At 42.5% G+C, this 23,414-nt stretch overlaps 1 protein-coding gene across 2 annotated transcripts in view; it reads right to left on the bottom strand.

Annotated features, from left to right (window-relative positions):
* Window positions 1-23,414, bottom strand: part of TPD52 (tumor protein D52) — a 216,599-nt gene that overhangs the window by 187,199 nt on the left and 5,986 nt on the right. The window contains exon 1 of one of the 2 annotated variants that reach the window (XM_073892921.1): window positions 7,068-7,116. The exons of the other annotated variant lie outside the window; for it this stretch is intronic. Within the exon in view, the coding sequence (XP_073749022.1) occupies window positions 7,068-7,101 (34 nt within the window). The 5' untranslated portion in view covers window positions 7,102-7,116. Of the gene's footprint in view, window positions 1-7,067; window positions 7,117-23,414 lie in introns of those variants that run through there. 2 annotated transcript variants of the gene reach the window in all.

Here is a 23,414-nt window from a genome sequence, read left to right on the forward strand (position 1 = left end):
GGTAGTGTCACAACTCTGTAAGTTTACTAAAAATTGAATTGTACACTTTAAATAACTGAATTTCAAGGTAATTTGTACGGCAATTATTTATTGCAAATTATATCTCAGTAAAGCTGTTTTTTTTATTTTTTCAAGATTTTATTTTTTTATTTGGGGGGGGGAGAAGCAGGGGGGGAGAGGGAGAAGGAGAAGCAAACTCCCTGCTGAGCAGGGAGCCAGCCGTGGGGCTGGCTCCCAGAGTCCTAGGATCATGCATGACCTGAACCAAAGGCAGAGGCTTAACCAACTGAGCCACGCAGGTGCCCCAGTTTTTTTTTGTTTTGTTTTGTTTTAATTAATAAAGCCGTTTTTTTTTAAAGAAAGATTTATCCATCTGTGTTAGATGAGGAAAAACACCCAAGAAGAAGATACATGTTAGATAAAACAATCAAAGTGCAGAATAATGTGTATGACATGTTCCCATTTGCATTTTTAAATGGTTATACATTTACCATTACCTACACTTCTTAAAGGACATCCAAGGAGCTTGATCATAACAGGTGTCTCTAGGAAATGAGTCAAGGGAAGAAATTTGATTTTTTTTTCTTTTCAAGAAATTTGATTTTAACTGCATTCCCTTTTGTATTGTTCGAATTCTTTTGCCTTGAGCATATGAAAATAAGTTAGTTAGGAGTCCTCAGAAGGAGGACCCTCACAGTGTTAATTACGGTGCTAGTTACTACTGTCTTTTGAGGAAGGGGCTAGCACTGTCCTTCAGAACTTAAGTATTTCTCAGAAGACAATGTTAAAAAGGTGACGGTCTTCAACAGTAAGATACCTAAAGTGACAGAAACCTACTCTGAAACCTCAATGCACAAACCCAACAGGAAGATAATTTGGATGACTTTAAGGAGCAAAATGTGGTTTCTAAAGTTTTAGTAGTCAGCTTCTGCAGGTGCTGGAACAAAATGGAGTGGTTTCTGCTTCGCAATTATACATCTGAAAAGATATTCAATACATTCTGACCAAACATAAGACCAGATGCATCTACAAAATCGAAAATATACTCAACAAAATTTATTAAAAGTAAAAAGAATACACAAGTGAAAAAACTAGAAACGAACCCAAAAGGCCACTGAACACCATACTCCCCAAGTTTGTAACCAGATCTCCGGGAGCTGCCCAGATCCTGGCCTGGCTTCTGCCTTCTTGCCTCACCTCATTTCTTGGCTTTTGTTCGTCTGGGTACCTGATCGAGCTCTTCACCTTGCTACTCAAGGACACAGACACTCCGAAAATTAAGAATCTGTGGCTCCCTGAATCCCCCTCTACCCCACTTTCCCAAAATGCAGCCATCCTCTGGCCTTAAGCCCACTCCGTCATCACAGGGCTTCCTGATTCCGAAGGCCAAGGTCACCAGAATTTGGGCCACAAAATACTAGCATTCCCAACTTCACACCCAAGACACATCTAACTTGCATCCAAGATTACTTGTGGCCCCTCCCACCCAGAGCCTCACTTGCTTACGGAGCATCTTCTTCTTCCTCCCTCCAGAGACATGCCTAACAAACAACCACCAGCAGGGCCAATCTTGCCACAAGCCCCCCAACTACCAACCAAATCCCCCGCTCTGCCCCTCTCTGCAGAGCTCGCCCCCCTGGAGTTTTACCCCCACCACTGCAGCCCCTGTCTCTATCCCCATCTCATGGTGCTACTTGGATGATCTCAACTACACTATTCAACATTCAGTCACCTATATGTACACATCTGCTATGTCCGGGACACTGGCAGGGAGGGAGGAAATGATGGGAGTTTTTGTAGACAACATTTAAGGACAGTGTTTTGTTTTTTAATAGCAGCTTCACTCACACAAAATTCGCATACAATAAAAACCACACTTTTTAACATTTTTCATATACTCACAGTTGTGAAACCATCACTACCATTTAATTTTAGAACTTTTCATTGCCCCCAAAGAAGTCCCATACCTATTAGCATCTAGAGTAGTGTTTTTGTGGAAAAAAAAAATTTTTTTTTGTTTCAGACTTGCAAACTTTCAGAACGTTTAAAATGATAAGGCGCTCATGTTATCCAAACACTGTACAGTATGTGATCTAGATTAATATAGTTAATAATTACCCACTGTTGGGGCCATGCAGCATAAAGGACAGAGGTAAAGTTTTCCCCTGGGGAAAAAACTCAGCACAACTATTAAAATAACAAGCAACAATAAAGAGCAGTTTGTATCTGGAAAGCGCCTCATGGCTTTTAAATGTACTCAAATACAATGGCTTTTTTCTAAGTTTCTAGATAGGCATACAGAGCATTTACAAGGAGGCTGAAGTTCAGAACACGTGCCTGACCCACACGGTCACCTAGGCGGGTCCCCCAGCCCAGCTCTTCTGACCCTCCATCTTTTTCCTGGACACACACTTTCTCACTATTCCGTCACGGGAGAAGTGCACAAGCAGCTCGATGAGAAGGCTGTGTGTTACCATTAAGCAATTCCAATTTCATATCTGAATGGAAAATGAAAAGAAAAGAAGCTATTTATGCTCTCCACACAACAAAACATGCCTTTGTTTTACGCGAAGGCCCTGGAGATTGTCAGCACTGGTCCAGCTGCGACACACAGACACTGGGTCAACAGCCTGTGTAAATGTTCTTTGTTTAGTGGAGAGAACGTGAGCCCTCTCCAAACCCAAATCCTAGGTTCTCCTGAGGTCACCCTCAGAGTCGGTAATGGAATCTGACTGACAAGAAGTACCTGTGCCTCGCTCAACGGTTGCGAAGACAGGTTAGAGTTAGAAAATTTTAATTAAAATGAGGTAAAATTCTAATTACTTAACAGTTGTCTCCAGAATAACATCGTTTCTTATTCACCAAGCGCTTATTATAGCCTGAACCGTTGGGAACACCCAGCTCCACCTTGTTAACCAGAGAAAACAGCTCGCTTTTTCCAGGAACATTAACTCTTTTTTTCAGACGATAAGGCAGTATTTAGTGGGTTTACTCATTAGTCACTAAGCCTTTAATGGCCTTGAAGAGATTAACGAATTCTGAAAAGTAATCTATTGTGGGTAACAATGGCGAAGGTTTCCCTATGGCTACAGAAAACCACCACAATGCAGGACATAGAACATAGATGCTCAGTTTTAGATACCCCCCCCACACACGCACACACAATTCCCCACAGGTACTCTATTTTTATATGCACTGGTTACATACGGCAACAAATTTTATACAACATAAATAAAATGGTTAGTGCACCACACTCGAAGAAATTAAACATTTCTATCATCCCCCATTTTTCCTCAAAAATAGAAAAAAGTTGGAGGGGTCAACACTATCAAACCAACTAGTGAAATTACCTCAAGTTTAACCTTAAAATCCAGTATTCACTACAGGTTCTCTCATCCTGGCAGGAAGAATAAACCAATAAAGAGATTAACAGCAGTCCACAGCATTATAAGGCACAGATGAACCATACCACCTCACCTCAACCTGAGCAACACCTGGACCATTTCCTTCAAACACAAACCCCACCTCTCCAAGAAATCTGACTCTGCTTCCCCCTAGCAATAACCTCTGAACTCTCATATATATAACTCATACCTCTGTATGCATTTTGCCTTCCACCTGGGATCATACTCACATACAAAATATAACTCTCCTACTAGACTAAGCTGTTTGAAGGTTAATTCCACATCACATTCAATCTCATGGAATTCATACCACATCAACATCAACTTCACCTCCCAGGTATGACTCCTCATTGCCTAAGTTCCAGGCACAGAGGCTCTGCAACTTTTCACACCAGGTCGTCTCTATGGTGATCTCCAAGATGGCTTCATTGACTGCTGGAAGTCACACACCTGTACCTGGGACAATCTGTACGACCAATAAAATACAGCTCTTGGGTTCTCCTTCTGTAGGATCGATGAAAATTAGGTCATTGGCAGCCTTATGGAAAGGCCCATGGAGGAAGAAATTGATACCTCCTGCCAAAGACTACCCAAGTCAAGCTTTGAGATGACCAAAGCTCCAGCCAACAGCTTTACTGCAAACTCATGAGAGACCCTGAGCCAGAACTATGTAGCTAGCCAGTCTCAGATTCCTGACCTTCAGAAACTGTGTAAGGTAACAAATGTTTGGTTTTCTTTTTTTAAGCTACTAAGTTTTAGGATAATATGTTAGGCAACAAAAAAAATACATATGAATTTGTTACCATATGTAAGGCAATCTCCATACCACCTTTATCTAGAATATTCTTTCCTAAGCCGACCTATCAAAATTCTAAAGGTTGAGATCCAGTGGGGCTTATCTTTTGTGAAAATGCTTTGGATTCTCCCTCACCAGAATTACTTACTCCTTACCCTTAATTCAAATTGTGTGAGTCACTTTCACAATGAGGTCAGTCTGTCTTATGGTGCCGTGAAGGCTCACAGGCCTGCATCCCAGACAAGCCATTAGCTCCCCAAGGCACAGATTAGGTCTCCATCTTCTCATTAACACCAGTCTGGCCTAGTCAAATCAAGGATTCTCAGCCATCCCACATCAGCGTACAGAAAAAACTAGGGAGTGATATTAATGGACATTAGTTAGGGTTGGGCTGATGCCCAGTAATAAAGACTTGATTAACTGTGGAGAGGCCTGCTGTAGTCAGGGACCGCATTTGGAAAACGGGGAGAGTCAGAAAAAGAGGAAAAAAGAAAAAAAACAAGAAACAGACTGGTCCCGGGCAGAACTCAACTTGTCCTACCTTTCCCTACCCCTACACTTTCTCTTATAACCCCACCAGAAGAGAATGGAGAAGGAGGAATAATTGACGGAAACATGCGTTCACGCATTCACAGAGGAAGTGAGAAAAGCAGGTGGTTCAGGAGTCAACAGAACACCACCCCCAAGTCAGCTGCAATGACTTCCAGCAGCTGATGGCAGTGGTCACAGAGCATGAACTGATCTGGGTTGCATCTTGATTCCACATTTAGGAACCATAAGACCAAGGAAGGAAGCATCCACTTCTTGGGCCTTCACATTTCCCACCTGTAAATTACTATAACTCACTAAGGCAGCTTTTGAAAGGACTAAATGAGACAATCTACAAGTTCATGTGAAACATCTAGAAGGCTGCTTCTTATCTCATTCCTTTCTCTTCCCCTCACCGGAGCCAGCCTTCAGGAGCTGTGCCCCAAAGAGGAGGGTCTAAACCCTAACACGAGGACCCAAAGTCAAGTCATCTCTCTCTTCCTTTGTTGCTATAATTCCCAAAAGAGGCTCTAGGTGGGGCACCTGGGTAGCGCAGTCAGTTAAGCAACCAACCTCTTGGTTTCAGCTCAGGTCATGATCTCAGGATCCTGGGATCCAGCCCCATATCAGGATCCACACTCAAGAGGGGAATCTGCCTAAGGATTCCACCCATCCCCCCACCAGCTCCATCTGCCCCTCCCCCCACTCACACTCTCTCTCTAAAATAAATAAATCTTAAAAAAAAAAAAAAAGAGGCTCTAGCGTTGGAAAAACAACCTTCAAATTCACTTATATACCATATACAGCTCCAATTTAAAAGTCCGGTTACTTTGGGGGCTCCTGGGTGGCTCAGTTGGTTAAGTGTCTGCCTTCAGCTCAGGTCATGATCTCAGGGTCCTAGGACTGAGCCCCACATCGGGCTCCCTGCTCAGCAGGGAGTCTGCTTCTCCCTCTGCCTCTTTCCCCTGGCTTGTTCTCTCAAATAAATAAATAAAATCTTAAAAAAAAAAAAAGGTTTGGTTATTTTGGAACACACATTTTCCCTTTGAACTCATTAAAACTTAGCAAGAGGCCACCCATAAGCACAGTCCAAGCTAATTCTTTTTTTCAGCTTCATAGTTAGCACTGTCTGCCATATTAAAAACAACCAATGATCAATCAACCAAAAATTATCATTTCTAGAATTTACAGGTATCACAAAAACCTACTCCAGGGACTAAGAGTATATAAAGATTAATAAACCTACTAAGGATTGGATAGTTCCACTTTCAACACGAAGGACACATGTTAAATGTTTATTAAGATTCTAATACATTCCACCGTATTAAGCACGAGAGCAGATAAAAAACAAAACATTTTTCAAAAAAATGTTATTTATGCTCCCATAACATTCATGAAACATACATATTAAATTTTTAAACAATCATAAAAGTCAGTTTATTTGTAGACTACTCTGTAAGGTGAATTCCATGGAAAAGACTCCAATATTTTAAGTTATACATAACAAATTCTGTAATTAGCTTTAAAGAAACAAGTTCGAGGAACGGTCAGAACCAACCAGGCCATTTATGCTTCTTCAAATGAAAATAATCCTTGTCAGGCAAATGTTTTGTGTAATATTTTGTCCTTTCCTCTATTATGAAGACTATCATAACAATACAAATAATTAGTAACTAAATTACATCTTAATTTTGCCAACATACAAGGCTAAGATTCTGCAACATGGAAACCAAATTCCAAGTAAAATAAGGAAAACTGTAGACTTTTTACAATATGGAAGACCATAAAGAAACTGATCAATACTCACCAGAACCAACAGGGCTCTTCAAGCTCACTGAGGTTCAATGACCTTCCACTCCTGCTCCCCTTCCTGAAAGGCCTGCGGTGTCTTTTGTCACACACCTGAGACCAGCACCAGCTTTTCCATAGCAACTGCAGCAAGCCCTTTAGCACTAGGAAAAGCCTCAGATGCCTCCCCTTATATTAAATATTTATTAGGTTTCAGGATAGTGGTCTTGGGGGGAAGTTTATGGGATGCACACATGGTTTAGAGCCTATTGCCCTTTCTTCAAAATACCTTTTCTATCAGGTTCACTGAAATAAACCCAGAAGTGGTTCCTTGAGGCTGTGGGGACTGCCTTCCACATGGTGTTCAGTGCCCATTTCAATCAAACCGAAGGGTTTTCAATTTTTTTAGGTCATCTCAATCCCTTCAGCATCTCATCCAATAAGTCGTAACAGAAAAAAAAAAAATCTAATAAAGCACTGCATCTGTTTAAAACCTAATAAGCCCCTTAGATCTCGGTTGTTTGGAAAGAATTAAAACTGTAATGACTTACTCTGTGGGTTACTTTTGAATTTGTTTCCACACATCACATGAGGTTCCAAATGCACAAGTGTCTCGGGCTCTGGTGAAGTTCTCCTAGAGGAGGAGGAGGAGGAGGTTCTCTATTTGGGGGGAGCCCTGCTGTTAAAATCAGCACAAATGTTGTTATCATTTATTGGGTATTTTCACATCCCAAAGCAGAAAAGCACAAAAGTAAGTAATAGATACTCGGGTGTCCTCACAACAGACTTTCTTGGCTTTAAAAGGAGATGCTCCCAAGAAGCTCAGAGATACAACAGCAACCTTATTTAAGCAGAGCTTGTAGCCAAAAGTGACTGATCTAAGTAGCTTTGGACGTCAAGTGATCTCTGAGCACACATGGCAGTTGTCATCACACACATCTGAACACGTTTTCAATACAAAGCAGTTTGCACGGTATGGATGAAGCAGGACTCTCCGGGAGCTGCTGAAACGCAAGAACTCCTTCCTCTGCTTCTTTTTATCTAGAACCTCACTCAATGCCTGGCACCCAGCACGTGCTCAAAGACTGGGGACAAGGGACCAAGGATCCTAAGAATTTTCCTCCTTCGGGAGAGCTGCACAGTAGAGGACCACCCCCACGTCCACCAGTCACTTTGGGGAGCACCATTAGCAGCATGGGAAACTAGGAAAACCTCACAGACACATCACATTTTTTTACTCAAGGAATGGCAGGTTCCTCTATATATATGCTAGGACCACTCCAGACTAATCAATATTTTCACTTGCCAGAGACAGAGGAGAAAAAAAAATTTTTTTTTGAAACTGAACTTAAAAGTAATGCCCTTTACTCTCACATTATGTCCTTCCTGATTTGAGAGGGGGTAGAGGGGTGTTAAAAATCGCACACTTATAAAAAAGATGGTGGGGCTTTATGTTGGTTGAATTTAATGATTTGGCAAAACAAGGAACTGACAACCCAGCGTGAGTTCCCCACCCCTAATTTTAATTTTACCCATCTACGAAATCAAATGTATTAGCAATGGTAGTGCTGAGACGTAACACCCACTTACCCTGCCACCACCTAACTATGACTGCAGCCCCACCCATACCTGCCAGACTCACGCAACACATATCACTGCCCAGAGCAAAACAGGAAAAGAGGAATAACTGGTTTAGAAAGTGGAGGACACAAGAAATGCTACATTTGGTTATCAATATGTAGAGTCTGACAGGAGGGAAGAACATCCAGAATGGAGAAGTCTAACAACGACTTCACATAAAAAGACACATTTGGACTTATATCCTCTAGAAACTTGAAGTAAGTGAGCCATTGTTACTGAGGGCAATTCTTACCCATCGAGTGTACTGAGAGCGGAAAAAACAGTTGAGTATCAGTTTTAGGAAGTCTACAAAAAATGAAAAAAGATTGGCCAGCAGCCCAAAGCCCATCTCAGGCTGAATTTCCAAAGAGCCCAATCAGCACATTTTTACAATTTTCCTAGCAACTCTGGTTTAGGCCCAGCTTAGGAGGATAATAAAACAAATTACTCAGGGCTAGGTGTTAATGTGGTGAACATCATAAAGAGTCAGGGTGACATCATCAATCAGAACAAAAATAAAATAAAATATATACATGCTCAGCAATTTCACTTCTCCATATTACCCTAGGCCAACATGCTTGCCTAAAGGAGGAATAAACAAAGATATTCAGTGCAGCATTTATTTATAACAGTTTTAAAAAAATACTGTAAAGAACCAAAATGCCCATTAACAGAAGTGAAATTAAAGCATATTTATACTCTGAAACACTACGCAGCAGTTAAAAAAAAATGAAATGATCACAGGGTGCCTGGGTAGCTCAGTCAGTTAAGCGTCCAACTCTTGACTTCAGCTCAGGTCATGATCTCAGGATCAAGGGATTGAGCCCCACACGGGGTTCTGCACTGAGCTGAGCATGGAACCTGCTTAAGATTCTCTCTCTCCCTCACCCTCTGCCCCATCCTCCCAACACTCTCTTAAAAAAATTAAAAAAAAAATCACTATTTGAAAGCTCTCCATAAGACAGCCAGATGAAAAATGTAGAAGTGCACATAGTATGAGAGTATTTGCCTTTTTGAAAGTCACACATAGGCAAAAATCCATTCTAGGAGCGCTCCCAACGTGTGGTCCCAGAACCAGAGCGTTGACATCACCTGGCAACTTGCTAAAATGCAAATTCTCAGGCCCCACCCAGAGCACTGAATCAGCAATCTGAGTAAAGCAGTATGTTTGAACAAGCCCTTGGATGCAAGCAAAAGCTTGGGAACTGCTGGTCTACACAGACCTGTATTCAGGTCCCCAAGAAAAGGACAGCGCTCTCACCAACTGAGGTCTCTGAGCAAATATCTTCATCTATATTCTCTCACTCTCCTCCCTGCCTTTTTTTGACAAGGAGAGTGTGTATTCATGCACCGCTCTCATAAATTAAAAGTAACTTTGTTTAGATACTACAGATACTAGGAAGGGATTTGAGGAGTGGTTAACCATACAATTACGGTAGAGGAAAAGCTGATGGAATAGGAGAATGGAGGTCCCCTGTGAGCTACTGAAATGTTGGAGGTCACAAAAACCATGAAAAACAAGCCAAGTAGGAATTTTACTTCAGAACTCTCACTAGTGTCTCAGTGAGTCGGGCTGATCTCAGAGTGTGCACAACAGTCAACTCTAGTACGCTGGACAGCCACCTACCAAAGAATAAAAAAAGAATAATGCAGACATTGTTTTGGAAAAGCTAAAGTGTCACAAAGTCTTTTATTTTCCTGTTTTGTTGATTCCTTAGCCCTACATGCTTGCAGGGGCCAATGCTGCTCCCTGCCCACACTGTCATCTTATATTTGCTGGGGCTGTTTGCCTAGACAGCAGGGAAAAGGAGACAGAAAAGAGGGCTTTGAAATCTAAGTAACAAATGTTAGGGACAAATGATAGTAGCCACTATCCCTCGAAGCCTTGACATCTCCTTTCCAGGTTGTGGGGCCTAGAAATGCATAAACTCTCTCTCTCTCTCTCTCTCTCTCTCTCTCACACACACACACACACACACACACACACACACCTGTATTTTATTTCTCATTAACTTCACAGAAGTAAAATCAACCATTACTGCCAATATTTATGAACATAAACGCACAACTGTAGTCTGGAATCCACTTTAAAATAAGGTAACAGAAACCTGTAACATGAAAATAGGATTAGCTATACTTAATTTTCAGCTGAGAGATGACAGTAAGAGATAACCTTTTAATCTCCCTATTATTGCTACAAGTCATGTTCCAAACTAGGAATAAAAATATGTGGTATTTTATAAAGAATTATGAATTTTCCACTTCTAAATTTTTTAAGCGAACATAGCTGATCTGATGTCAAAAATGCAGGCATCACCCTTGACACATATTCTACAACAGCTTAAAAAGCCAACATCTAAAACAGCCTAGATATTCTTAACTTTGCGATAAGAGATCAAGTAGAAGTTTCACTCTCTATAACAAGTACTCTTCAGTTTCACCGAAGAGAAAAAGCAAAATAAGAGTACATTCTCACTCCTGGGTTTTGGGAACATCAGCTTCTTCAGTTTCAAGCTTTATTCTCTTGGATATTGCGAGGTCATCAGAACCCACTTGTTCTTTGACACAAGCAAAACCCCATGCTCAAAGTGACTGCAGGCCTACAAAGAAACAGCTGTGTACCATTCAATTATCTGGGCCATGCTTCTCCATGGTACAGAGAAAAATCATCTCTTTTTAGCCTGAAAGCAAGCACAGTTTTCCTTCTCATCTCCCACCATTCAGCCAATTTTTCTTCCTTTAACAAGACCAAATTTTTGGTTACATCCATTTAAGAAGCTTGTGTCCTTTACCTAGAGAAGATGAAACAAAAAGTTATAGCCTCATATAACAGAAATACCCAATTTTTTAAAAAGAAAAGATTTAACACTACATCAAAAGTAATAAAGAAAAATATGATTTACCTCTAAAGAGAACAGATTTAACACTTGAGAAAAAGACCATAGTGTAAGGTGTAAGTTATAAGAAGAGATCATTTTGTAACACGCCCCCACTGTAACAGATCTATTCCTAAATGAGTTAGGAAGCCAGTTAAAAGCAAGACGGGGTAGAATGGGCTTCGAGGCCTGAGCATTTACCGATAAGCAGCCTGCAATATAAACAAGAGCCCTGCACCTCTCTGTTACTTCGACAGAAGAATGCTGCAACCCTGGGAAGCCTCTACCTTCCTGCGGCACCTTCTAGAACAGACATTCCTGAATACTCAGGAACCTGCCTCTACCTCCCCCACAGTTGCACACCTCAGAAGCAGGTCAATCCTGAACATGTTTTTCCTTCCCCACTCCCCGCTCCAGCTCCATCCGGAGATGAGGGGCCAGCCTTGATCTTCGGGGGGCTGGGGGGCTGGGGGGCGGGAGAACCAGGCCAGCCTGCAACAGTGACTGACAGAATCACGCGGGCAGAAGCCAACCGCCCCTGGGCTGCCTTGAAGCCACCGAAGGCAGCTGCAGCTCTGGGTCGAGGTCCGAAATGCTCCCTTCCTCAACACTCCCTTCCTCAACACCCACCCCGCCATCCCAACACCAACTGCATTTAATATCCAAAACTGTGACTGGCAAATCCAGCTTTAAAGAAGATCTCTTCTGTGAAAGAAGTCAGGCACAAGCAGGTCTCGGGTTCCCTTTGAACAGAGGAAAGTTGATATCCTGAAGGCCTGCCAAAGAAAGCAGCCTGTGTTTCAAGTCCATGCTTGTGATTAAGAACCTGAATAGTGACTGGACAGGGTGTGTGCAGGGGAGGGGGGGGAGGGCCAGCGGACAAATGTTAGTGAATACAGGAAATGAGATCTGTACTTGGGTTTTTACTTTCATTAAAATGTGCTTATGTTTCCCGTAGTATATGTGTCCCTTAATTAACAGGTATTTTCAAAGAAAGGACGATGCTGAGACACAAACAAATCAATGTGGGAGAAGGGCGCTGAAGAAGACAGGGGTCGCTAGGCCTTTTTACTCAAAAGAAATGTTTTACTGTTTTGCTTTTACACATTTTCGCCCACCAAGATGATGTTTAACTTACGGGGGAAAAAATGGTGAAGAATTACTGCAAAGCACGGGAAAAGACCAAACACACTAAGTACGGCTGCTTGAACCTCGAGATGCCAGGTCACAGAAGGAAGTGAATGACAGCCGTAGCTGCTTCCCAATAAGCCCCAGGGGGGGCTGCCCACTGGCTTCTGCTGGAAGGGAAGAACTAACTCCTCAAAAGGTGTTCCAGTTTCCCCCGGCAGGCCAGACAGGGGTGAGGGGAATGCTTCATTTTCAGCACCTCCCCATCCCAGCATGGCGTTCTCCCCAAAACAGCAATCGCAAGACTGTAACTACAGACCCAAAGGCTCTGCTGGACTGGCATCCAAACACTTCACTCATCCGTGGTGAGCACAAAGATTCGCAGGCAAAATTCCGTACATTGGAGACTTGGTATTATTAAATAAATCTGCATTTTATTTTTTTTAAAGATTTTCTTTTTTTTTTTTTAAGATTTTATTTATTTATTTGAGAGAAAGAACGAGAGAGAGAGAGCACATGAGAGGGGGTATGGTCAGAGGGAGAAGCAGACTCCCTGCCGAGCAGGGAGCCCGATGCGGGACTCGATCCCGGGACTCCAGGATCATGACCTGAGCCGAAGGCAGTCGCTTAACCAACTGAGCCACCCAGGCGCCCAAATAAATCTGCATTTTAAATCCATTTAAGATAAGGTCTCTCCGGGCGCCTGGGTGGCTCAGTGAGTTAGGCGTCCGACTCTTGGTTTCGGGTCAGGTCATGGTCTCAGGGTCCTGGGATGGAGGCCTGGATCAGGCTCCCTGCTCAGCAGGGAGTCTGCTTGAGATGCTCTCTCCCCTTCTCCCCTCCTGGGAATGCACACACTCTCTCTCAAAGTAAATAAATTAAAGTAAAATAAAATAAAATAAGGTTTCTCCACATGACTGAGAGGCAGTGAAATATTGTAAACTATAGGATATTGGGTAGTTCTTTAAGCCCCCCACACTTCACACTCCCTCACTGGTAAGATGGGAAAGGAAGAGTACATCTGAGCAGAGCTGAAGGGAGGCTCAAATAAGGCATTTGCTGCCCTAACTTGCTTGGCTGGGGCCAGGACCAGGGGTGCACTGAACAGACCGTGAGCATCATTGCCAAGTAAAATTCCTCCTTCCCACTCAATACAGGTTGAAAAGAACTAGGAATTTCAAATTCTTCCAAAGCTAAAAGGCCCAAACCATCCCCATCTCACCTTCTGCATCCTTCTAATCACCTCTCCGACCTCTAAAGAAAAGTGCAGAACTACCACATTCTCTGTGGCAGGGTGCACCGTGAAGGGCCCAGTAACATTTTTCTTTTGTTCAGCATAGAAAATACAGATGTGAGGTAGTGGTATTAATGAGAAAATGAACACACATTAAAAACTCCCCAATGCGGGGCGCCTGGGTGGCTCAGGCATTAAGCGTCTGCCTTTGGCTCAGGTCATGATCCCAGGGTCCTGGAATTGAGCCCTGCATCGGGCTCCCTGCTCAGTGGGGAGTCTGCTTCTCCCTCTCCCACTCCCTCTGCTTGTGTTCTCTCTCTCTGTCAAATAAATAAATAAATTAAAAAAAAAACTCCCCAATGGGGCACCTGGGGGGCTCAGTCAATTAAGTATCCCGGCTCCTGATCTCAGCTCAGGTCTTGATCTCAGGGTCACAAGTTCAAGTCCCACAACGGGCTCCACGCTCGGTATGGAGCCTACTTAAAATATTCCCCAAAACTGCCTTTTATTGCCAAAAGTAAAAGGGTAACTGGGTGAATAGGCCCCGAGGTCAAGAGAAGAAGGAGTTCTCAGAGTGCCTGGGGGCTCCTGTTACAGTGCCACGTGGGCAAATGTGGGTGAAAGCCCCCGGAGCCTAGATGGGAGGGGCCACCCACCCCACAGCCTCTTCCTCAGCTCAGGGAGCTGGAGCACTTGCTGGTGGCCAACATGTCCCGTGTTTGGTGGCCAGTCCAAGGTGGAAGTGACAATGTGACAAATGTCCATACCCTGGAATGGCACAGGATTAGAACCGCAAATGAACAACCACTTCCCTCAATTCCTTTAATTGATAAAGAAAAATCAAAAGTTCCTCTTCATCTTCCAGTAAATTTTAAAAATTATGCAGCCTCTAAGTGTTTCTGCTTTGCCGAGCATCCATACAGAGACCCAAAGAGTTAAAAAGTATGAGTTTTGAAAATTCTCAATTAATGATTTGAAATTTTTTCTAAGCTTTGAATCATTACACACATGCCAAAAAGAAAGACTTAAGTTAACGTCACAAAAGCAATGAAATTAATAATAAATGAACAAACTAGGAAATCTGTTTCTCAGGGGTTTTTTTATTTCCACAGGAAAAAAGTTAACACTAATAGGAAACATAAAATATCTTGAATAAATCCCTTAAGTAAAAGCAAAAGCAAAAGAAAAAGAACAACAAAATTCTTGAGTTCCATTTTATGGCCCCAAATGGGGAAAGATAAAAAGAGAAGACAAAAATGGAAATTCAGTGGAGAAGAAAGACAGGAAAAGAGAGAAAAAGCTAAAGGACGGGGGAAGAGCAAAGCTGCATGACAGACCCACGGAAAAATGCAGCACACCAAGAGAAAACGGAAAGGCACTGAAAGATGTGTGATTTGAGGTTTACGCTTCACTTTGGATTTTAGGGAATTATCAAAGTTATCTAGTACACTTTGAAAAGTTGGTTGTTTCAGCAGAGTTCACTGCTTTTCCAAACTTAGCAGCTACAGTTGCCATTATAAATAGAATAATCAGACTAGGAAAACATCATCAGACCAACGGCAGTGACCACAGCCCCAGCCAGAGGCAAACCAGCAAAATAGCAAGACTCCCAGGGCTGGAGTCCCTTCTGGAGGTTAAAAAGAGGAAGTTTGAGAATGGATTATAATTTGCGGAAAAATAAAAGCCCCTAAACCAAGAGAAATCTGTCATGTTATCTTTACTATTAGTCCAAATTTTCATTTAATCCCTGAAGCAATGAGCAATCCATTTAAAAATCACTGGAAGAACCGACTGAAAGGTATGGTTTCCCTTCCAACAATGACCCGAGAGAAATAGCTGATGAATTCCAGTTTGGGACCTGCCACTCTGGACTGAAAATCATTTCTTAAGAGAACCTGGGTGAGAATATTTGACAAATCCAGACACACCGCACACATGAATCCCATAGCCGAGACACTCCATGACAAAAGTGAGCACTCACAACTTCAGATTTGCCCTGAGAAATCACCAGTTTAAAAAAAATCATCATCATCATCACAGCTTCACTAGGATTTGGCTCAAATGTCACCTCTAGGCAAAATTGCTTCTCTGGCTCTCAAACCATCCAGAGAATATATAATACCACACTTTCATTTTGCAAATATTTAATAAGTACTTCTTCTCTGCAAGGCTGTTACCATTAAAGTGAATTATCGCTCACAGACTTGAGCTCCTTGAAGGTCACTCTAGGATATGACTATTAAAATACACTTTGCATTAAAAGCATCTTAACTAAAACCAGTGACATACAGAGTAACAGCTAAGCCAGTTACTCTCCCCAGCCTCTGGTTTCTTCCCTCATTTTACAAATGCGCGCAAAGGTCAAGCTACCACCCTCTCTGCACTCAAAAACAAAAACCAACACTCAATACAGGCAAGCAAAGCCCATCCCACCCCAACCCACAGAGCCTGAATCTCTCAGCATTACCTACCATGGGTACTCAAGCACAGGCCAATATCTACTCTTTCCACCCAATCCATTTGGCCTCTCCACAGCCCTTGAAAGTTGAACTCCCCGTGGCTTAACTTGCACCTTCCTGTCCCGGCCCTGAAATGTTCACGTCCAAGTTCGCTCTCCTTTTACTCCACTTTTTTTCCCTGCGCCATCTCAGCAACTTAATAGCTTCCAGTATCACATGCCTCCCAAACCTCGATATCCTGCCCCACCCCTCCTCTTAGGGATCCGTATTTCACTCCCAAACCTACCCACATAAATGTTCCAGGAGACCTGGGTAGTGGTTTTAAAACCCATGTACACAGTCATGGGCACTCTTCCCACCAAAAGTGGAGTCTCACCTCCCTCTCCTTGAATATGGGTTGGCCTTCGAGGCACATTTCTAACAGAACGAGGAGGAGGTGATGCCCAAGGCTAAGTCATAAAAAGCCACACAGCTTCCGCCTGCCTCTCTCTTAGGAGTCACAGCTTGGGAGCCCTTAGACAACAGGTAAGAAGGCAGGGTCTACAGCACAGCCTGCGGCAAAAAGCAATACTCCACATAGGCAAGCAAATAATGATCATCAAACAGGGTTTCTTTTTCTGCAGACCATGCAGACAGAGACAGGTGCCGAGGAGCCCCAACTGCTTGGGTCTCCCCAGTACAACTGCCCCCTCATGGGAGTGAGTAAACCTTAAGATGATCCCCACCTCATACTTCAAGCCACCCTGGCTGAGGGTGAGCAGAGACAAGCCGTCCCCACCAAGCCCTGCCCAAATGACAGATCTATGACCATAATAAAGGCTGTTATTTTAAACCACTAGGTTGTTTTTTTTTTTTTAAGATTTTATTATTTTTGCTAGAGAGCAAGAGAGAGAGAGAGAAAGAGAGAGAAAAGGAGTACACGAGCGGGGGGGGGGTAGAGGGAGAAGCAGGCCTCCCGCTGAGCAGGGAGTCCGATGCAGGGCTCGATCCCAGAACCCCGGGATCATGACTTGAGCCAAAAGCAGATGTTCAACCGACTGAGCCACCCAGGCACCCCTAAACCACTAGGTTTTAACATGATTTGTTATGCAGCTCTGGACAACTGGAAAGACCTCAAATGTGACATACCCCAAACTAAATTCATTATCTCCCTCCCTCATCTGTTCTTCTTTCTAGATTTTCTATCCCTTTTCCATGCAATCTGAAAGTCCTTCTCTACTCTTCTCTACCCTCAGATCGCCCCCACCCCTGACATCTGACACACTGTAACCCAGTAGTCTCTCAGGAATCCAGCACCCCACCTCTGGTGTGAAAATTAATAAAGGGAAACCTCACTAAAATGGGGTTGGGAGGGTGGGCAAGGGGAGCTCTCTTGCCCTACCACTCTCGTAGTTAATTGCAGACCCAACAAGAAGAGACAGGACCTTGCACACAGATACTACTTTACTATCCCAGCAAAAAGAAGGAAGGTTTCTTCCTGCCCCAACAGCCCAGCCAATGAGGGACAGTCCCAGCTCAGCCAATGAAAAGCCACTATAACTTAGAACTCCCAGTTTAGGGGCACATAGGTGGCTCAGTCCGTTGAGCATCGGACTCTTGGCTTCAGCTCAGGTCATGATCTCAGGGCGGTGGGATGGAGCCCAGTACAGGACTCCGTGCTCAGGGCAGAGTCTGTTTGAGATTCTTTCCCCTCCCTCTCCCTCTGCTTTTCCCCCCTGCTCCTGCACCCGCTCTCTCTCTCTTTAAAATAAATAAATAAATAAAATCTTAAAAAGGAACTCCTAGTTTACTCCAGTGGACTTTTTGTTTATGACAGTCTTCCCAGCTTCCCGCTTTCTTCTACAAGAGTACGCTTCTTCTTTGTTTGGTGGACTTGCCTGGGGTTTTGCCAGTATGCCTGTCCCGGATTGCAATTCTCTGTTATTCCCAAATAAACCCATCTTTTGCTGGTAAAATAACTGGCAGTTTTATTTCTGAAGGTTAACACTGGCTTACAGGAATACAGTGACACCCTTCACCTGGTTTGCTAGTATCTTCTATTCAACTGCCAAAATAATATTCTAAAACTGAACTCCTGCACACCTAACCACCAACTAATTGCCTACAGAATACAGTCCTGATTCTTGATCCTGACACACAAGACTGCTCACACCACCGCCCCTCCCCCACCTGGGTGACTACCAGAGACTCTGGATCCAGGGAAATTCTGAGGATTCACAAACACTTTTTGGCCCTTTCATGCCACAGCACCTTTGCACATGTTGACTCTCCTCCATAAATTCCCTTCTTCATCCTTCTTTCTCTCACTGCTTACAAAGAATCCTGCTTAGCCTTCAAGTCCAAGCTCAAAGGTTATGTACTTTGAGAATCTTTTCTGATGACCCAACCGGACTTGCTCACTTCCTCCGCCATCAGTTATGCAAGCCCTTACAACACCCACTTCACTACAGTGACCTAGTCTCTGTTCCTCTGGTCTGGCCTGTGAGCCTGAGGGCAGGCATCCTATCAGGTTTGCCCCCAAATAAATTAAATGTTTAATTTGAACTGGAAACCACTAAGTGAGCCTTTTACAGAAATATCTAATATTCAGTTTCAGAATCAATACTATTCAGCACCTGAACTGGTCACAGATTTTAACTTCATTTTCTAAGATATTTGGAGTATTATCAGCCTCCAGGAGATGTAGTGACTTATCCAGTGTCTCATAACCCGAAAATGATGAAGTCAAATTTTGAACCCTGATATAACTTCAAGTCCAGCACTCTTTGCCCTAAACATTTACAATCAGTGCTTCGGCACAAGGACAGACACACGGCCATATTCTGGCAAAGATACACCCTTTAGCGCCCCACTCCCATGGCAGCTCCCACAGCACACTGCTCTTTTGAACCACCCCTTTGAAAGGAAAAAGGAGACTGCATATAACTTTTAGGTAGTATAGTATGTTGTGTAAGGACATGTATTCTATAGCCAAATATCTCAAATTTAAGACCAAGATGTGTCTGTATCAAAGCTCTGTGCCCCTGGAGAATTTATTCTTCTAACCCTTTACACCTTGTTTCTTCATATGTAAAGCAGGGATATTAAGAGCACTGCGCATGGGTTTCTTGTGAAGGTATTAGAAAAATAAAACATGAAAAGCATGTAGAACATAACCTGGCATATAAAATACACTCAGCAAACACTGTCGCTGGTGTTAGGAGGAGTATTTCTTAACAGTGATCCAGTAAAAACCCCAGCTGGAAAATTTAGGTAATTATAATGCAGGGCTGAAGCTGTGTCCCTTCAGATTCCAATTTTAATCAGTTAGGGAAAAAAAAAAAAAAAATTTCTAAGAAGTATGAAGTATCCCCAGGGCTTTAAACTGGTTAACAAATGTGGCTTCAATTTTTCCGGGACTCCTGGTGCTTCTCTCAGAGACAAGAGGTGTGGGGCGCAGTTCCTGTAGCACTCACCACATCTGGCACAGTTTGTACGGGGAAGTCGTGATCAATCAGCTTGTTTCCTTGTATGTACAACGAGCATAATACCAGTCCTGACACCCACCAGCATTAAAAGACTCAAATGAAATAACGTGCAGAAAAATTAATAAGAGTTTTGCAAAAGCCAGGTGGTGGCATCACCATCATCACCAACATCATTCTGAGTTCTAATAAGGTGATATACCAAAAGCAATACACTCACTCGACACCAAAACAACAGGTTGGTCATCCTTTTGCTAAGTGCCTCAATGGCCAAAATGTTTGCATTTTTCTGCAGTTTTTTTTTCCAGAATTCTCATTCTGGTTAACGAGTAGCATGTACTTTCCACCACTGTCAACATAACCTTCGCCCTTCTCAACTGTATTCAAAGAGAACTCCCAAAATGTACGGAGACCATCCACGCCTCCTAAGCTCAGGATACAGTCAAAGCAAATAACTAACTTCGGTAGAACAACACAGGAAATGTATTTATGAAAGTACTTATTGAGCACTACATCCAACATGCTTCAGAGAACAGAACTGTAATCCTCACTGCCTCTTCCTCTACCTGTACACGTAGGCACACAGTCAACATAATACTTCAGAAGTAAAATACCAATTTGGCTTCTCTTTACGGATTTTCAGTGATTTTATATAAAACCATAAGCACATTTGGAACATATATTCTTGTCTTCCTGCCAAACCATTATCCTTCCCTAGTTCTTACCCATTCTATCTAATCCCATCGACTATCTATGCTAGAAGTCTTTCTGATTAGTTAGGTACAACAGGACAAACATTTATGGAGCACCTGCTACATACACAGCTGACTGAGTGCCAGGAATACAAATTTAAGAACATTCTTCTGTTCTAGTGACACTTTATTTCTAGCCAAGTACAGGTCCCAGTGGGTTGGGTAAACCACTATCCTTATTCCTACAGCCCTGTTGATTGCACATGTTCCTTTTCACACCGCAATGCCTCCAACAATGCTCAGAATACAAGGGGTGAAGTTTGATCCTAATAGTAAACTCCCAATCCAAAATTTTATCAAGGTCACATTTTATGTAATTTTCTTAAATTTATTTATTTGACAGAGACAGCGAGAGAGGGAACACAAGCAGGGGGAGTGGGAGAGGGAGAAGCAGGCTTCCTGCGGAGCAGGGAGCCTGATGCGGGGCTCGATCCCAGGACCCTGGGATCATGACCTGAGCCGAAGGCAGACGCTTAACGACTGAGCCACCCAGGCGTCCCTTATACAATTTTTTAAACTGACATTTATGTTTGCATAGCTGTAACGTGAAATATACCATGCGTATAAGCCGAGGCATATAAATTAACAGTCCTGCCTAAAACCACTATTTTTAGTACTGACTGATTACAAAAGTGTCTTAAGAGAGAGGACTTAAAGACACAGAAGGAAGAACTGAAAGTTACTCAGAGCCATGCAAATTACTCCAAAAAAACTGTCACCTAGAAAATATTTGCTCTTAATACTGTATTTTGTTAGTAAAAACAACATTATGAAGGTCCAATATAACCAAAATGAAAATAAAAACAGGAAAAATAAATATGTGCCACAAAACACAAAGGTTTAATAAGAGCATGAGGTGGGCATGATGAGAAGGCCAAGACACACCAAGATCCCAAGTGTAAAAAAGTGAGTAACAATCTCAAGAGGGGAAGAAAAATGGTTAATAATATATACAGCCTCTCTAGTAAATGGAGAAATTTTAAATGAAAAGAGATGGCATTTTTCCCCTACAAAGTTCGTAATACTTTTTTTGTTAAGGCAATGATGTCTGTGCAGCAAAGGAAACAACTTACAAGAGTGAAAAGACAACCTACTGAATGGGAGAAAATATGTGCAAACCATTTATCCCATAAGGGCTTAGTATCCATAATATATAAAGAACTCCTACAACTTGACAACAATAACAAAAACAATCCAATCCAAAAATGGGCAAAGGACTTCAACAGACATTTCTCTAGAGAAGACATACAGATGGCCAACAAGCATATAAAAACATACTCTAGGGGCACCTGGGTGGCTCAGTCCTTAAGCATCTGCCTTTGGCTCAGGTCATGATCCCAGGGTCCTGGGACAGAGCCCCAAGTCAGGCTTCCTGCTCAGCGGGAAGCCTGCTTCTCCCTCTCCCACTCCGCCTCTGCTTGTGTTCCCTCTCTCGCTGTGTCTCTCTCTGTAAATAAATAAATAAAATCTTAAAAAAACAAAAACAAAAAAACAGGGCACCTGGGTGGCTCAGTTGGTTAGGCGACTGCCTTCGGCTCAGGTCATGATCCTGGAGTCCCGGGATCGAGTCCCACATCGGGCTCCCTGCTCAGCAGGGAGTCTGCTTCTCCCTCTGACCCTCTTCCCTCTCGTGCTCTCTGTCTCTCATTCTCTCTCTCTCAAATAAATAAATAAAATCTTTTTTAAAAAAATAATAAATAAATAAATAAAAAACATACTCTACATCACTCATCATCAGGGAAGTGCAAATCAAAACCACAGTGAGCTATCACCTCACACCCATTAGGACAGCCACTATAAAAAAAAAAAGTAATTAATTAATGAAATAAAAATGAAAACAAAAAAACAATAACAAGTGTTGCTGAGGATGCAGAGAAATAAGAACCCTTTCAATCTCCCCTGTCCATTTTTTGCTCCCCTCCTCCTGCCTTCCCTTTTCCCTTTAAAACAACTGTTGGTGGGAAGCACCTCAGTGGTTCAGTCAGTTGAGCAACCAACTCTTAGTTTCAGCTCAGATCATGATCTAAGGGTTGTGAGATCAAACCTTCCATCAGCTCCCTGCAGGGTGTGGAGCCTGCTTAAGAGTCTCTCTCTCTCTCCCCCTCTGCCCCTTCCACCCCTCCCTCAGAAAGGAAGGAAGGAAGGAAGGAAGGAAGGAAGGAAGAAAGAGAGGGGGAGAGAGAGAGAGAGAAAGGGAGGGAGAGAAATGGAGGATGGGGATGGGGGCAGGGAGGTAGAGAAGGAGAGGGAGAAAAGCTATGCCATCAGGATTTCTGTTGAATTTTCATCCAGACAAACTGATTCTAATATTCCTTTGGAAATGAAATCTGGCAAGAATAGCTAGGGAAAAAAAAATCTAACAATAAAAAGAAAAACAGAGGGGCGCCTGGCTGGCTCAGTTGGTGGAGCATGTGATTCTTGATCTCAGGGTCATGAGTTCGAGCTCCATGATGGGCATGGGACCTACTTAAAAAAAGAAAGAAAGAAAAAAAGAAAAACAGAGTAAACAGGAGAGACAAGTCCTTCCAGGTATTTTTACATATTATGAAGCTACAATAACTTGTTTGGTTGCTGGGAATGCACAGATAGATCAATGGAAAAGAAAACAGAAATTTAGTATATGACAACAGCAGTATTTCAAATCAGTAGGGGAATAATCCATCATTCAGTGATTGGTATTGCGCAACTGAGTAGCCAATGGAGAGGGGGTAAGAGTCATACCTCACACTTTTTATCAAAATAAACTCCAGATGGATGAAAGATTTAAATATAAAAAATAAAACCATAAAAACAGAAACTCAAAGTGAGGATGTTATTTCTAGGAATGATTCAAAAGCTAGAAGCTAAAAATGAAAACAGCCATCCATTAGTATTTCTACTTGGAAAAAAAATCAGTATCAAGTCAAAAGAGTAAAGACGAATGAGGAAAAAATACATTAGCAATTCATATCGTGGACAGAGGGCTACATTCTGCAAATCGAGGGGAAAAAGTGCAAAACAGAAATTGGGCAAAGTATATGATCTGCCATTTCACAGAAAATGAAATATAAATCTTAAACTTACCAAACCACCTTCATATTAAAATATATATATAATAAAACATATGCTAAGGAACCCCTCTTCCCGGTATAGGATAAGCAGAGAGGAAAAAGTGTGACAACACCCAGGCCGAATTATGGAGGAAAGCAGATGCCCACACATTGCTGGTGGAGTAGAACTGGCAGAACGTCTCCCAAGCAGGATTTCGCACTATCCAAACTGAACAATCACATTCTTCTAAGAATTCTTCCTACAGACATACTGGCACATTTATCAAATGACTTGCATACAAATTTATTTGCTGCAGATTTGTTTTAGAAGCAACA

The sequence above is a fragment of the Callorhinus ursinus genome, unplaced genomic scaffold, assembly GCF_003265705.2.
Source record: "Callorhinus ursinus isolate GAN/ISIS: 27379988/994484 unplaced genomic scaffold, GSC_fseal_2.0 scaffold5, whole genome shotgun sequence".
Taxonomy (NCBI): domain Eukaryota; kingdom Metazoa; phylum Chordata; class Mammalia; order Carnivora; family Otariidae; genus Callorhinus; species Callorhinus ursinus.